Raw genomic sequence first — 17,020 nt, forward strand, 5'->3', positions numbered from 1 at the left:
GTGTGGGTGGGAAGGTGGGTATGGTGGAAAGAATTACTATGTTCATACAATTGTATTTATGAAATACAAGCAAATAAATGTTTTAAAAAAGAATATAAAATTTTGCTCAAATGATTCTAAAAGTAAAATAATATAACCTTTTTTCTCTCACTAATATAGTTAAGAAAAGTTGAACTTTTATAATTTTATGCCATCAAAAGACTTTTTATGTAGAAAGATTTAGCAATTCTTAAACTTGTGAAAAGAAAAAAAATCACATATCAATATTTTATGTAGTAGTATATCTAAATACAATAAATAAATAATCTTCCCAAATCTACCATTCTCTAGAAAAATAAAACAACCATAGCCAACTCTGTTGACTACAAAATGTCCTGAGTCTTTGTTGAAAATAAAATACGAGTATGCAATTATTGCAACAATAGGGAACTTCAATTTCTCAGTTTGTTTAGCCAGGTAACCTAAGCAATGGCACCCAACATCTTGACAATTAATCATTTTAAAATTAAAAGATTAAGTCCACTGAAAGCTTAATTATTAAAATTGGAAGAATAAAAGGAAGAAAACAGTGCAAATAATTTTAGCTTACTTGTTCAAAAGTGAACATTAGAAAAGAATGTTTAATCAGCTCTATGAAGTTATTCTCCAATGAAAGAACATATTCATTTTTCTAAGGAGATGAAACTTTTTGTAGTTATATAGACAAAGACTAAAGAAACTTAATTGACATGCCTAAAAGATAGTAAGTAGGACTTGTTGCTATGACTTCAACAGCCAGCATGCAACTAATCAACATCTATTGCAATCACTGAAAAGGAACTGACTATTTTGGTCCTTAGTTTTACTTCTAAAGATGCAGTGATCAAAACTGAAATTTGACCTAGAAGCTGTCATGAGTCTAAAGATGCATGACAAAAGATTTGGCCAGTGTTAATAAGAATAGGAAAAAAACAACCAACAAAGCAGTCAGATTTCTCAAACTTTCAGGACAGTAAAGTGCAGCAAACCCAGCCAAGAGCTTAATAGGCAAAGATTATACCCAATGTAGCGTGATGGGCAGGCTCATTACTCTGATTTGTTGTCCATGTTAAAAGACTAGATGTTTTTCCATGCAAAAGAGCCAATAAATAAACAGTAAGCTACAGCCACTAGAACAGAAGAAGAAAGCCAGTGAGAAAGAAAGCAGATGGCTCAACTTGAGGAAAGCAAACAGTTACTTGCACCTCAATTCTGTAGTCCTTGCAGAAACTGGGAAATCGGATTAAAGTCCTGTCTTCTGGTACACATCTGTATCTATAAATTCACTTGCACATACAATATTAATTTGAAAAGGCTTCAGTAAAAAATGAAAGATGTAATTACAAGCATCCAATTAGTTTTTAAATGACCTATTCAGAATATTTGTTTTAATTATATTGCATTTTATTTTGATTATGCTGTTCTCAATTAGTTCTTGACAGAGAAGATAGGAGAGACTGAATAATTCTGCCAATCTCATGGACAATAGCATTGTTCAGAAATTCATCATGTAAATTTTAGAAGCCATGAAAAAGGGAAAACTAGGATACTAAAAAGGAAAGGAAATCTGGAGAGAGGACAAGAATTAAGGAAATCTACAGGTAAGGATGTGAATTTTGAGGTATTAAAAGAATGAAATAACTTCCCTTTACCTTTCATCTCAATTAAATCAGATAAGAAAGTTTGAAAATGCTTAAAAAAGGAGATATTTTATTATGCTAAATATTTAGTGATCATTACCAACAGTAACTACATCATGTTTCCTAATAAAATTGTAAAAATTTTTAACTTAGTCTGATGATTAAAATAGTCCACTCTGAAAATCTATCATTTAATATTTTTTTGTATGTGTGAGCAAAGCAAGATTTATTTGTCAGAAACCTCCTGCCATAGCGTCAGTAGGGGGCTCCAAGAGAGGAGACCTGAGAAACTTGTCCAAGTGGGATCTTCTAAGAACAATTCAGAAGAGCAGAAATAAGATGTTATATTATTTAATTTATAATTAGATGTCTTTACATCTCAGGTTCAAGTGTTTTAAATGTTTAATTATATAACAGCAGTCAGTAGGAAATACATTTTTTTAAAGATTTATTTACTTGAGAAAGTTACACAAAGAGGAGAGGCAAAGAGAGAGAGAGAGAGAGATCTTCCATCTTCTGGTTCACTCCCCAAATGGTTACAACAGCCGAGCTACTCCGATCCAAAGCCAGGAGACAGGAGCTTCTTCCGGGTCTCCCACAAGGGTGCAGGGGCCTAAGGACTTGGGCCATCTTCTACTGCTTTCCCAGGCCTTAGCAGAGAGCTGGATCAAAAGTGGAGCTGCAGGGACTCGAACCAGTGCCCATATAGGATGCTGGCACTGCAGGTGGTGGCTTTACCCTTTATGACATAGCACCAGCCCCAGAAGAAGAAAAAAAAAAAAAAAAAAAGCTTGCAGGTTCTGTGAGGGGTACTTCAAAAAAATTAATGGAAAGATGAAATTAAAACCTTATTTTGGCACAATTTTTAATGCATACATAGTTTTCTTTTATAATATGAATTTTCCATGAGCTTTTTGAAGACTGACTGTATTTAGATAAGAAATAATACAGATGCAGAATCTTTGTAAATTATTTGGCCCTGTGAAGTTCATCATCTTGCACAAGCTTCCAAGAAGGGGTGGCAGGAAGTAATGAAATATCTTGCTGGATATTCCTGAATCATTGGGCTGATAATAAGTCCTACCAGATCACTCTCCCATTTAGTAATGTAAGATTTAATACATGGAGTTTAGTTAATTGACAATTACCAGAATGTGGATATTTTTAATTTCTTTGTGCTTATTTTTTACGACCTCCTCCTTTTTTATCAGAAAAACATTTTTTTGGCTTGTATTGTAACAGTTAAAAAGTGGCTTTCCTTATAAACATACCTAATATAATCTCCCTTTCTTTTATAACTATTGCCAAATCTGCTCAGATCCCCATCACCCTCTATTAAAAATGCTGCCAATGCATGATTATATAATAGGATTTTTTTTTTTTAATTCTTACATCAAGCCTTTTTCCAATCTTTGTTATAATAATCCAGATTCTTTTGGACCATAGACTCGGGAAGACAAGAGTATTTATATAAAGATTTATTTTTATTCATTTGAAAGACAGAGACACAGAGAAAGGTAGAGACAAAGAGAGACAGAAGTTCCTCCATCCACCAGTTCATTTCCCAAATGGCCTCAATGGCCGGAGCTGAGCAGATCCAAAGCCAGGAGCCAGGAGCCAGGAGCTTCCTCCGGGTCTCCCATGTGGGTACAGGGGCCCAAGGTCTTGGGCCATCTTCCACTGCTTTCCCAGACCATACCAGAGAGCTGGATTGGAAGTGGAGCAGCAGAGACTTGAACCAGTGCCCATATGGTATGCGGGCACTGCAGGCCAGAGCTTTAACCCACTGTGCCACAATGCCAGCCCAGACAAGAGTATTCATATAACGGTTGACTCTCAAGCCATGCAGACTAGATTGAATAGAAAAAATGTAATGATAGTTTGGAGTAAATAGAAAGCAAATGAGACAAGTCTCTACAGATCCTGTGAGAGCAATGAGAAGATTTAGAGTTGGTGTCACAGGATGTGATAATAGGAAGAATAAAATGTTGTACTGGCCGGCGCTGCGGCTCACTAGGCTAATTCTCTGCCTGCTGCGCCAGCACCTCGGGTTCTAGTCCCGGTTGGGGCGCCAGATTCTGTCCTGGCTGCTTCTCTTCCAGTCCAGCTCTCTGCTTTGGCCCGGGAAGGCAGTAGAGGATGTCCCAGGTCCTTGGGCCCTGCACCCACAGGGGAGACCAGGAGGAAGCACCTGGCTCCTGGCTTCGGATCAGCACAGCACGCCGGCCGTAGCGGCCACTTTGGGGGTGAACCAACAGAAGGAAGACCTTTCTCTCTGTCTCTCTCTCTCTCTCACTGTCTAACTCTGACTGTCAAAAAAATAATAATAAAAAAAAACTAAAAAAAAAAAAATTGCTGAACTAACACAACCCCTACTTAGCTCATGATCAGGGCACAATCCTTATTATTTCTATGATTTTTATTAGGGCATGACCGCATATCCCATTTAAGAGGTCACAGAAAGTAGAAAAAACAGTAACTTTCATATAAGAGAGCAGAAGGGGAATAGATATAGACTGGTTCCAGAGCATACCAATGCACCTCCTTATTTCCCGTTCTTCTTGAGCTATTCCCACACCATTACTGCTCCTCCATGACAAAGTCACAAAGCATCACCTTCCCTTAAACGCACTCTTCAATTAATTTATCTTAATGACTGTAGCTTCAATTCAATTCCTGACCAGTGGCCGTAAAAACTATATTCAATCTAAATACCTACTCATATGTTTAATCTTATCAAAGTCTCAGTTTTCTATGTGAGAGTTTTGAATCTCCAATAAAGGTAAATTCCTTTGGAATCAGAATTTATACTTATTCTGCATCCTCTACATTGTAATTACATGTAGATCCAGATGGGCAAGTGATCAGTATTTAATACTTATTCATTCTGACTTTAAAGTCTGCTTTTTCTGGGAGAAACACTCTTTTGCCATGGAAGTGTTGGTGGTTCTAGGTTAAAAAAAAAAATCACTACAACCATGATTTCTGAGGATGATGGAATGAAATATGTGAATTATAATGGCTATTTTTGAAATGTTTTACCTTCTTTAGAGTTTATTTATCACTCCATCAGCTTATTTAGACTAGAATGTATTTGTCTTGTAACTTAAAGGTATGTTTGTTAAGGTACCTACTATGAAATGAATTAATAATACTGATTTTTTCTAATGATCACCACATCATTTACATCTAAAAAACCAATCACTTATAAATTGTGCACTTACATTTACTATCGCTTTTCCGCTCTAGAGACTAGCCATTCCGAATTTGCTTTCTAGATAATTAACCAATAAAATTGCATCATCATCTTTCATTAGAATAGAAAGTATGTGTCAAACAGTGACAATAATGGATGACATTGTCACATTCATGGTATATAATACCTTTTTGTGATTTTTAAAAACCTTTTTGCACTATTTAGTTGAAAAATTGAAAAAGAAATGCAGAAAAATCCATGAATATCCAGTGATCTTTATCTTTCCTTTACATCAAAACTGGAGATGATTGGTTTATCTTAATATAAAAATATCTGTGCTCTCAGAATTTTTTTTTTAAATTTATGATTCCATTTCAGCACTTTAAAAAATATTTATGTTTTTCTTTAATAAAACAAACAAGCACAAAATATTATGCTCAAAATATATATATCATCAGTGGTATTTTATCAGTTATCATACACTTCTCTATGCTTTGATATTTCTTTTTGTATAAATCTTTATTTATTTTAAAGTCAGAGTTACAGAGGGAGATACACAGAAAGAGAGATATTTCAGCTGCTGTTTCACTCCCCAGATGACCACAATGGCCAGATTGGGGCAGGCTGAAGCCAGGAGCTAGGAATTTCTTCCAGGTCCCCCACATGGTTGGCAGAAGCCCATGCACTTGGACTATCCTTTGCTGTTTTTCCCCTGGCCATTAGTAGGAAGCTGGATCAGAAGTGGAACAGCAGGGACTCAAACCGGTACCCATATAGGATGCCAGGGTCACAGGCGACGGCTTCATACTCTATGCCGCAATGCTGGCCTCGATACTTCTTTTTTAAAATAATGCATTTGTCTGTCTGAAGCTTACATAATAGAACTTAACCATGGTGTTAATCTTACTAAGAGAAGCATTACCAGTGGTCAAACATAATTTCTAGGACTTGTGAAATAATTATTTTTGTATTTAACGACTTTACAAGATATTGTCTTGTACTCACATGAGCAAAAATAAATCAAAATGAAGGACAAGAATAGCTCACCACACATAAACACATAAATAACAATATACTACAAAAGTTCAGAATGCTACTAGTATAAGAAATATAAACTGTCATGTTAAAATATACCAATTCATTTCCTCACAAGTTACCAATAAATTAATAAAATAAAGACAACTTATAATTATGTCAGCAAAGTGTCAGTAGCCTGATGAAGCTTTAAACAATTCCTTCAAGTATTGTATACTTGCTGTTTTGTTTTTGTTTTAGCAGCACTTCATGAGGAAAAAAAAAAAAAACAACTAAGGATGTAACGAAAGAAAACTTACAAATTCCTCTGGTGAAAACTTTTTTTCTAACATTCACTTATTTATTTGAAAGTTGGAGTTAGATAAAGAAAGAGGAAGAGACAGAGAGAGAGAGATCGTCCATCCACTGGTTCACTCCCCAGATGGTCACAACGGCCTAAAGCCAGGAGCCAGGAGCTTCTTCCAGGTCTCCCATATGGGTGGCAGGGGCCCAAGCACTGTGCCATCCTCCAGTGAATCTCCCAGGTCATTAGCAGGGAGCTGGATTGGGAATGCGTCAGCCAGGACTTGAACCAGTGCCCATATGGGATGCTGGTGATGCAGGCAGCAGCTTTACTCACTACATGACACCAGACCCATCCTTAAGAGTCTTCTGAATTAGAAAGTTGGGGTTGAAACCACAGAGAAATCATTAACATAAATTATTAACTGATCTGAGTGAGGTTTTCAGAACCATTATTGTGAAGCATCCTCTTCATAATCTCATGAAGATGCAGGGTCGATTTGATTCATTGATTGGTTGGTTGGTTGGTTGGTTGGCTGAATGATTAATTACTGAGTATTTAAAGCTGACTGGAATCTTTTGGTTCATTTAATCTAAATCCTTCATTTACACCTGAAGAAAAAAGTAACACAGATCAATAACAACTATGCAAGCTATCTGGATATGGAAGTTTATCTCCTGACTTCTGGTTTAGTGTCAATGGCATAATATGCTTCGTATCTGTTGGTTCATTTAACAGTCTGAATATAGATTATATGTTTATCTATATATTTCTACCATTAAAAGTACAAATATCCTTTGTAAATAAAACGTGGAAAATAAACACAGTAGCTAAAGGACACTTCACATTACTATATAAAAAGCATATTTTTTTCATTTTAAAAAATTCACAAACATTTTTATAGATAAAATACTTCTTATTTTTAAAAACACACTTAAGGGACTGGTGTTGAGGCACAGTGAGTTAAGCCACTGTCTGCAGCACTGGCAATCCATGCGGATCCCAGTTTGAGTCCTGGCTGCTCCAATTCTGATCCAACTCCATGTTAATGTGCCTGGGGGGGCAGCGGAGGATGAACCAAGCACTTAGGCTTCTGTACCCACATGGGAGACTCAAAGGAAGTTCCCGGCTCCTGGTTTCAGCCTGGCCCAGTCCTGGTCATTGCAACCATCTGGGGAGTGAACCAGTGGATGAAAGATCTCTCTCTCTCTCTCTCTCTCTCTCTCTCTCTCTTTCCTTCTCTGTGCTGTAACTCTGCAAAAATTCAAATAAATAAAATTTTAAAAAGCACATTTAAATAACAAATGTTTATATTATTAGATCATTCTGTAGTTAATTAATGAAGAATTCTATTATTCCATGGTATTTCAGCTATGTCTCTTCCCTAGATATTCTCCTCTTTTCTTAAAACACAAGAGAATACTTGAAATTCTTCCCTCTGACAAGTCTTCACTTGATCTTGGATCCAATAAAATTACTGTCATCTCTCCCTTCCCTTTCTTTCTTCCCTTTTTTTCTTTCTTTCTTTTCCTAGCTCTTGATATCAGCTCTCTGAGAAAAGGCATGTTTCTTCACCCTTTTATTAACAGTGGCATAATTTTTGTAGACTTACTTCAATGAGAAGAAAAAAACATTTAAAGTAAATGATTGCTCTCTATACCTTCTGTTCCACTAAACATTTTGGATCACATGTCTTAAAACTCTTTCCATCTCTGAGTTCTTGAATTACACCATCTCTATCTCATATCATCATCATTTTCAGTTGATTCTTTTAGGTCCTACTTGCCTTAATGTTTCTCATTTCATACGGGCTTTTAGTGCAGTGTGAGTACCTCTTGCAACCATATCTTTATGAACATATGCACCCATTCCACAGTTTTATCTTTCCTGTCTTCTGCAGTGACTAACATTAAATATATTATACTACAAAAAAGACTCAATTTTTGTATTTCTGTGACTTTTAAAGCTAGCAAGGTAGGCAATATTAGATACTTTAACAGTAATAGGTAATGGTAATTATTCATTCCTTTGCCAAATGTCTGGAAGTTATTGTCTTCACAGTCTGGGAAAACTACTCAAATAATGAAGAAAATAAATATTCAAGTAACTATAATGTGGGAAGGACATGGATAAATGTAGAGAAAAAATATGGTAAGCACACAAGAAAGAAAGATAGACTTTCATTCAATACAATGTCTACTAACTCACTCCAAGCATCTGTGGATTATATTCATGACTGTACCATATTCTCCTCTCAATATGTAAAACTTTAATAATTTACTGAGCATTTATTGTGTTGGTTTCTCTTTTCTACCATTCTTAATTTTGCTATAGATACACCTCTCAGATTGATATTACAGAGGGAGAGTATGGGGAGGGAAAGTAGAGAGAATTCATTAGATATGGGAAGGACAAATAGCAGGAACATACTGAAGTTGTTGGACTACAAGGACAGCTAGGTGGAGAAAGCTGACAACCAAAACAGAAGTGCTGAGATGAGAGTTACATATGCAGAAATAATAAATTGAATCAGGAGACTGGAAATAATTAGTATTTTTCAGGGAAGGAATTTAGTAGATGCTGTAGAACACCACCCTCATAAGGTGATTGATGAGGAAGAAACAGTGACTATAGAGTCTTAATAAATACAGCAATGCAATGAAACAGAAATGAAACAAACAGGTATCCCCAAAGATGCTCTTTTAACACATTTTGAATTAGGATGGGAATAAAAATTTAAAATAATGCATTAAAGGTAAAAATACAGGCAAAAATAAATGTGCCCATCACAGCTAGGCAGCTACCTTAGCATGCTGAGACAGAGAAGCATCCAGGAGTAGCTATTTCTCAAAGCATACCTGGACCTCCTGTATCAAAATCAGTTATACTACACATCAAAACTGCATGCCCAATACTCATCCCAAGCCTTCTGAATTGAGTCTTGGGAGTCAGGACCCAGGAATAAGTTATTTAATATGTTCTCAAGGTTCTAGAATAATGAGGTTTATAGAAGCAACAAGAGATGCTTATTTTGCCATTATGTAGCTTAGAACTAATACATATCTTAGAATTAAGTGGTGAGTGAATATCGTAAAAAACTAGAGTTCATATTAGCTATATGTCATCTACCTTATGGAATCTGCACACATTATTCCAGTTAATCTGTTTGTATAGATCAAACTTTCACTTCTTACTGTGGTTTTCTTTGCTTGCTTTATCACACGTAGCAAGCATTGAGTACATGAATTTATCTTACATTTGTCTAATACTTGAAAATAGAATGCCCATGAAACATAGTAACAAATGGAGCTTTTTAAAAGGCTTCTGTTTCTAGGTTGAAACTAATTCTGTTCTTCAGCTTAAACCCATCTACTTCACCCAAATTTTTCTTTGTTTTCAATTGTCTTGGAGAAAGACCTATATTTTTTGCAGTCATATTGATAACTTAATTTTTTGCAATTAAAAATAATGAAATGAGATTCACATGAAGAAATTTAAGTTGAATCTTACTTATTAAATTTAAATACATCTCTTCTAAAAAATAAGTGTAATTCTCAAATTTAGTGACACTACCAATTCAAATTCATGTATTTTATAAAATTAATACTTTCTTAAAAAATAAAGCAAGCTCCTAAACAGTTCTTACAAAATATTTGGTTTATTGTGACAAGAAGGTTTTGAATAAAATATTTATGCTGATTGACCTACATTCCAAAATACAACACAAACTCAATTCTAAATAAAATGGACAGCGATTTACAATTGCATTAGAAACTCTATTTTTAAGTGAAAATAAATGATTAGCTGATTTTATTTGAAACTATTTTGACTAACATTTGTCCAGGTATCCTATCAACAATTTTCACTTAGGCATGAATTTCCACATGCTAAATTTTGTTGTGAAACTTTAGTATGACACTAAATTCCTATGTATTTCTAATTAAAGTTCAGTCCCTTATCATATGTGCTTCAAAGAACTTATATTGCATTTTGAGTTCTAAACCCAATGTGAAGGGCTGGCGCTGTGGCGCAGTGGGTTAACGCCCTGGCCTGAAGCACCAGCATCCCATACGGGCACTAGTTCGAGAACTGGATGCTCCGCTTCCGATCCAGCTCTCTGCTATGGTCTGGGAAAGCAGTAGAGGATGGCCCAAGTCCTTGGGCCCCTGCACCCGTGTAGGAGACCTGGAAGAAGCTCCTGGCTCCTGCCTTTGGATCGGCACAGCTCCGGCCATTGCAGCTGATTGGGGAATGAACCAGCGGATGGAAGACCTCTCTCTCTCTCTTTCTCTCTCTCTCTCTCTGCCTCTTCTCTCTCTGTGTGACTCTTTCTAAGAAATAAATAAATCTTAAAAAAAAAAAAACACAGGCCAATACACTCTGGGAATTTTATAAAAAAAATAAATAAAAATAAACCCGGTGTGAAGCACACTTATTAGACATCATTTTGAGGAATGAGGTCAATATGTTGATTACCTTCAATTCCTTCTTTCTGTGGATGTGCATGCTGCTCCTCACATGCACAGGACAGTCCCAATCTCATTCCTTGGTATCTTACTGCTCTTGATGACTTTTTGGGTAATCAAATGCAGCAGAAGCGATAACCTGGGACTGCTCTGATACTGAATCATAAGAATCCTTTCAGGGGATGGCACTGTGCAACAGTGGGCTAAGCCTCCTCTGTGGCATCAGCATCCCATATGGGCACCAGTTTGTGTCCTGGCTGCTCCTTTTCGGATCTAGCTTTCTGCTATGGCCTAGGAAAGCAGTGGAAGATGGCTCAAATGCTTGGGCCCCTGTACCCATATGAGAGATCAGAAGAAGCTCTTGGCTCCTGGGTTTGGATTGGCCCAGCTCCAGCTGTTGCAGCAATTTAGGGAGTGAACCAGCAGATAGAAGACCTTTCTCTCTGTCTCTCCCTCTCCCTGACTATAACTCTACCTCTCAAATAAATAATAAAAATTAAAAAAAAAAAAAAAAAAAAAAACCAGAAAGAATCCTTTCAGGTTCTGATTAGGCATCTTAGAACACACATTCTTGGAATGCTGCCTCTTAAGCTAGTCATCATTCTGTAAAAACCCTGGCCACTTGCAGACAACTACATATAAACTCGCAGCTAACAGCCAGTATCAACTGCCAGATATATGCATGAATTATCAACTAGTCCAATCAAGTGTTCAGATGGCTGAATCAACAGCCGACATGGGACCAAGATGTCATGGGAACTCAAAAGAGAATTATTCGGGAGACAACTAGATCACAGAACCATGAGGAAGAATAACAAACTGCTTCAATCTACTACTTTGGGGAATAATTGTTATACAGCAATAGATACCCAGAACCTCTGCTGAGGTTCAGACTCTAATTTTCTAGAGAAAACAACATACTAGAATCCAATGATCCTTTAAAATGTTACCTAGTAGGCTAGCATCATAAAATATCTTTGATTTGCTTATTGAAAATAGCTCAATCTTATCTTCTTTACATGTGTTTTCCTTTCATTGTTACTGAATCAAGACCTGTGCTACAGACATTTATAGAATCTTGCCCAGCCCTATCGTCAAAGAGGAAATAAGATACCAAAGATTTACAGATCACACCCAAAGGCATAAGGAATTATCATCTGCTTCAAACCTTGGCTCTTTATACCTTTCAGCAACTGCCTCTAGGGTGTCATAATTTTCCTGACCAAAAAAAAGGGGGGGAGGAACTCAAAATAATACTGTATCTCATTATTCTTTATCTACATTTGCAGATTTATACAATCTTAACCAACTCAACGTTTACTTTTTGAAATTCAATAAGAAAAAATGTTTCCATATGATTTTTCCTTCTTTCCAAAATGTATAGACTCTCAGATCTAATTCTACATGTTTAGGATGTCACTTCCCGCTATTCTAATTGTAGAGTACTCAGCAGACAAGAAGTAGATAGTGTCTCTCCTCCTTGAACAGGGATATCCTTTCCCTCTCTGTCTCTCAGTCAGTGCTCCCTAGACTCTCACTTTCAAGTAGTAATTCCTTAAATGGGTTTACCTCTCACTACTGGTTGGTAACCCTCAAATCTATTTTTTTTTCCTCTTTGTTGCTCTTGTGCTCTGATTAAATTCTCGTTATGTACTTCCAACCTACTAAACATTGTGTTTAGATATCTAGGCATCACCTCGTAATTTATGTGACAAAATGAAATTTATCTGTACTGCAAAACACCCAGAAAATAAACCAGCTGGTTACACTGTAAATATTCTATCAAAAATCCCTTACTTCCAGTCTTCAAATTTTGGAATCTCTAGAAATTATCTTTCATTTATTTATTCTTTTCCTTCTTGCTCAACTGCATAATTTTATAATTTTTTTCTTTTTTTAAGTTATAGGGAATAAAGTTTATTTTGGCAGATAGTGTTAAACAAAATTAAAGTTGCATACATTAGTAACGTAACTCAACATCCTTAATTTGGTATAAGAGTGACAAATTTTCTTGGTTTCCTGCGTTCTGCTAAATCAGCATACCTAAACTGTTTTATAAAACTGGTACACTGAAATTTAACTTTATTGCTTTCTCTTATGCTCTGATTCCAAACAAAACTTTTCATAAGCTTCTTCTACCTCTGGGTCCATCTCATCATCAATATCATCCAAGTATGGATCACCAGCCCCAGACAAATCTGTTCCATTTTCTTCATAATCTGGGAAAAAATCTTCTCTTTCAAGTAATTCTTGATATTTCTCTTGGTACTCTGGATCAGCTGCAGTGAAAGGAACACCATCAGATGTATAGAATGTTGGTTCATTCATAAAGTAGTTCGGGTCATTCTCAGGTGTTGCTTCTCTGTATGTAGAAGTTGCGTGGACTCTACCCCAGTTGCTTGACCGGAGTTCTACAAGTTTCAAGAGCATCTGCTCTACATCTCTGCTGCAGTTAGCATCTAGGACAACATTTTCAATTCTCTGAATAATTTCTTCCATATCAGTCTTTCCTTTTTCCTTCCAGGCATCTTCCAAAACTGACCCCATCAACTTCAGTAATTTTACAACACAAATTAAGTTGTCATCATAAATTTTTCAAAAGCCATGGCTTTTACCCATATTTGCCTCTCTATTTCCACTATTGCCACATGGCCTTGACATATACCATTCCAGAATTACTATGACAACTGCATCTATCTTTTCCAATCTATTATTTTTCTTAAACAACATTGCTCAACTTATCTTCCTTAAACATTAATTTCATTACAATTCTTCCCTGTTCAAAAACCTCCTCAACTCTTTCTATTGTGTAATTTACAAATTTCTCTGGTTGCTTTTGAAAGCTTTCTAAAACATAATAGCATCCAACCAACCCAGTTCCATGTTTTACTAGTCACCAAGACTTATCTAGAACACCTCTTCCCCTGCCCAAATCCTTAACATTATCTCCAAATCCAGATCAATTTCACATGGCTTATGAAACTTAAACAGAGCAAAGATAAATCTCTGAATAAATAATTATAATACATAAGGTCAAGCAGAGTGGTAAGTGATGTGTTTAGGGAAGAAATTAAAAACATTCCTGGCCTATCTTTCCACTGAAGCTTGAAATTCCACAATTAGAGAGCTTACAGGTTAAAGTTAACCTTGAAGCTAAAATGTAAACACTCTCAGCTAAGGGTTAGCCTTGTATTTTTTTTTAGTTTGAAATATATTGTTATGTCCTTTCTGGAGAGCAGTTTAGGAGCAAAGGTAAAACCCTCTGCATATCTATGCAAGTCAAGGGCAAGACTGAGAAAAGAGAAATAAACAAAAGCAGGAAGTAAGAGACACCAAAAGTTCCAATTTGCCTCCTTGGCAATGACTATTTTTCAGAATTAGTCTTTGCATTGTCAATAAGATGACTATAAATTATCCAGAATATATGATTAATCAACTGTATTACTCTTAGTTTTTCACAGCACTAGAATACAGATTTCTTCTTCTGAAATATACAAGATTCGATTGTATACCCCTATAGCACCATTTTCCTTTCTTCAGATGATAAATGTCAGTTGTCATGATACTAGGAAAAAGATGGGATTTCAGATTGCTGGCAGAGTTCAGCATTCCTCAACACTGTTTTTGCCTCTTATCCTAGCAATTTGGAATCTAATAATGAACCCCCCACTATCCCTACTAGCACTAAATAAAAGAAGTTCTTAGTAATGAAGTTCTGCTTTTCACCAGTAAGTTAAAAGGAAAAGAGAAATATGACCTTAAATGACCAAATGTTTTCTCTCTAATTTCTGAGCATATTTCCATTTTTTTCTTTCACTTGCCCTCCATCCACTCATTGGCTCCTCCTAACTTCTTTCTGAACTATAGTTTCTGAATCTCTCTCCTGAGTCCTCATTCACCATTTTTTTCTCCTAGACTTTCCTGACCTCTGGTTTCTCACTTATTTCCTCCATCCACACTCTCCTCCTAGCTACCTGACAACTAACTAGGAGAGGTCTGGTGACCTCAATTGCAATGGGAAAAATACAATCCATTCCTGGTAGAAGAAGAGACAAGTTTTAGACATGTTGGGTTACAGATAGGAAAGAGTTTTTAAGAATATAGAACCAGTTACAGATTAACCTTAACAACTCAGCTGATAACTCCGCCCCTTCTCCTGTAACACCTGCCAATAATTTGAGATGATAAGCAATTTATCCAGGGGCAAATAGGTAAAATCAAGGACCAATTATTTTCATTACAGTATGGAAATAGAAGTTAGAAAAATGATTAACTTTGAAGTGAGTGCCTTACCCTTTGGCAACCAGTCCACTCAAGCTGAAAGTTGTAGTGTAAATCATGTCACTCTTTCTAGACATTTTATTATGTGGGATCCACATAATATCTTGCTGTCTTTAACCCGGTCAATGAATAGATTTCATCAAGTCAATTATTTCGGCTTTATATTTATGAGCTTTTCCTCCATGTGTTATTCTAACAGTTTATATATTCAAAGTACAACACAATTTTTTAAAAATGAAGAAAAATAACGCTTTGCCACACTTGGGAAAGTGTATGCTTCTTTTTTCAACTGGAAAACACTCCCTCAGTTTCGGAAAAGATTTAAAGACTGTCCATTTGGGAGCTCATTTCCAACACTGTTTTATTCAAAGTCCCTAAAAATGGGTCTTTCTCAGCTCTTCCAGGGTCAAGCAAGAAGAGACTGTCTTGATCAGAGCTAACATTCATAGGCAAAAATGTCCCCAGCTTTCTCTTTTTCCTTTTCTTCCCATTTGGCCACTGTCTATAAACTCCGCCGATTAGTAGTCAAAGCATCCCGTAACCCTTGAGCCTGTGGGAATTTAGGAATCTCAACACTAGCACGTCAGCCCCAAAGGCCTCCTTTAAGCCAGGGGAGAAGAAAGCGCTCACAACAAAGCACAAGGGAGAGACGGGGGAGGGGCGCGCTCTGGCCTTGGACCGGAAGGAGTGAGTGCCCCGGGTTTGAATGCCGACCCCCGCCTGCCCCGGGGATCGCTAATCAGCAACCGGGAGACGCAGCGCGCGCCGGCGCCGCGCGGCTGCGCCGAGCGAACCAAACCAAGTCTTGGGCGGGGGAGGGCGGTCGTGCCTCTCCCGCTTCCCAGTTCTCCCAACTTTCCTCACTGGCCCCGCTCCCGCCCCTCCGGTACACCCGCACGCCGCCGCCTCACTCCGCCGCATCTCTGGGGTTCATCCAAGCTGCAGCCGCCAGACTCCAGAAGAGTGGACTCTGGAAGCTTGAGCTGTGGCGGGACTCTACGGTCCAGAGACCTCAGGCACTCTGGACACTCGGTTAAACCACCCCAAGGCCCCGGGGTTTCAATTAGGAAGAATCAGCCTTCAGCCCCAACTTCAGCTTTTGCCCATTTCTTGCAAATAGGCACTCCGTTTGTACAGGGACGAGAAAATGTCCTCAGCCTCTCCCTGCCCCGGCTCCTTCCTCTACTCAAACCTGTACGAATTGGAAGTTTTTGCCAAGTTTCCATCTGTCGGACCCCGCGTCCGCCTGCTGCTCTGGAGACTCGTTAAAACGTGCGAACACGCGGGGACTGCAACCTCCCTTAGCCGCCCTCTCCTCTGTTCCTAACTCCAGGCCTCCTGGTCTTGCTTTCACCCTCAAACACCGCGTCCCAACACCGTACAGCGGATCTCCGGGCTTCTGCGGTGGGGCGCCTGGGCGCAGCCCACTCCCCGCCACTGTAAACGCGCTGAGCCCTTTCTCGCCTCCAGCTGCCAGGAAAAGTCCAGAGGATGCCCCCTGAGGCGACGTACTCGGACTTGGACGCGCATTCCCCAGGCCCAGCCTGTGGGCCGTTTGTCTGCGATCGCCCGCGCACTCACCCATGGCTCGAGGTCCTACTTCTCAGCGGTCCCCAGAGGAGTGCAAGGGACCAGCGCTGCGCAGGGCCAAGTTCTCCAAGCTGCGCTCGGGCGCCTCGTGCCCTGGAGAGTGACAGCCTCGCCCCTCCCAGTGGAGACAGCTCGCCCAGCGCCTGGAAACTCAGCGGGCGCGCAGACCCCTCCCCTTTCCACCTGCAGCCTCTGGTCCACAGTCGCCCAGGAGAGCCTCATGTAAGTGTTTTCCTCCCAAGTTCGTTATATGCACGTTCCGTATACACACATTGAGCACCCCATGAGTGACTCGCTATCCGAGTTGGTACGAACCCGAAAAGATTATTCAGGAACACAGATTTGCTATACTTTTATATTGGCTAAAATGTTCTCTAGGGTATATCAGTTTTTCTTAATAAGGTTGTTCATAAAGACAAGAGGAAGGGAAAATTCTCTTTTTACGTCATTATTTCTTTTTCCTTCTGTTAAATATGTTTGTGTTCTGGAAACATTGTAAATTCCTAACATA

The 17,020-nt window shown here is 38.1% G+C and overlaps 1 protein-coding gene across 1 annotated transcript in view; it reads right to left on the bottom strand.

Annotated features, from left to right (window-relative positions):
* The window catches only part of GPM6A (glycoprotein M6A), a 345,190-nt gene extending 328,436 nt beyond the window's left edge, over positions 1-16,754 (bottom strand). The window contains exon 1 of the mRNA XM_008249994.5: positions 16,501-16,754. Coding sequence (XP_008248216.1) covers positions 16,501-16,504 — 4 coding nt within the window. The 5' untranslated portion in view covers positions 16,505-16,754. The remainder of the gene's footprint in view (positions 1-16,500) is intronic.
* Positions 16,755-17,020: the final 266 nt, after the last annotated feature.

This window comes from Oryctolagus cuniculus, chromosome 2 (assembly GCF_051225735.1).
Source record: "Oryctolagus cuniculus isolate XC-2025 breed Fujian yellow rabbit chromosome 2, ASM5122573v1, whole genome shotgun sequence".
Taxonomy (NCBI): Eukaryota; Metazoa; Chordata; class Mammalia; order Lagomorpha; family Leporidae; genus Oryctolagus; species Oryctolagus cuniculus.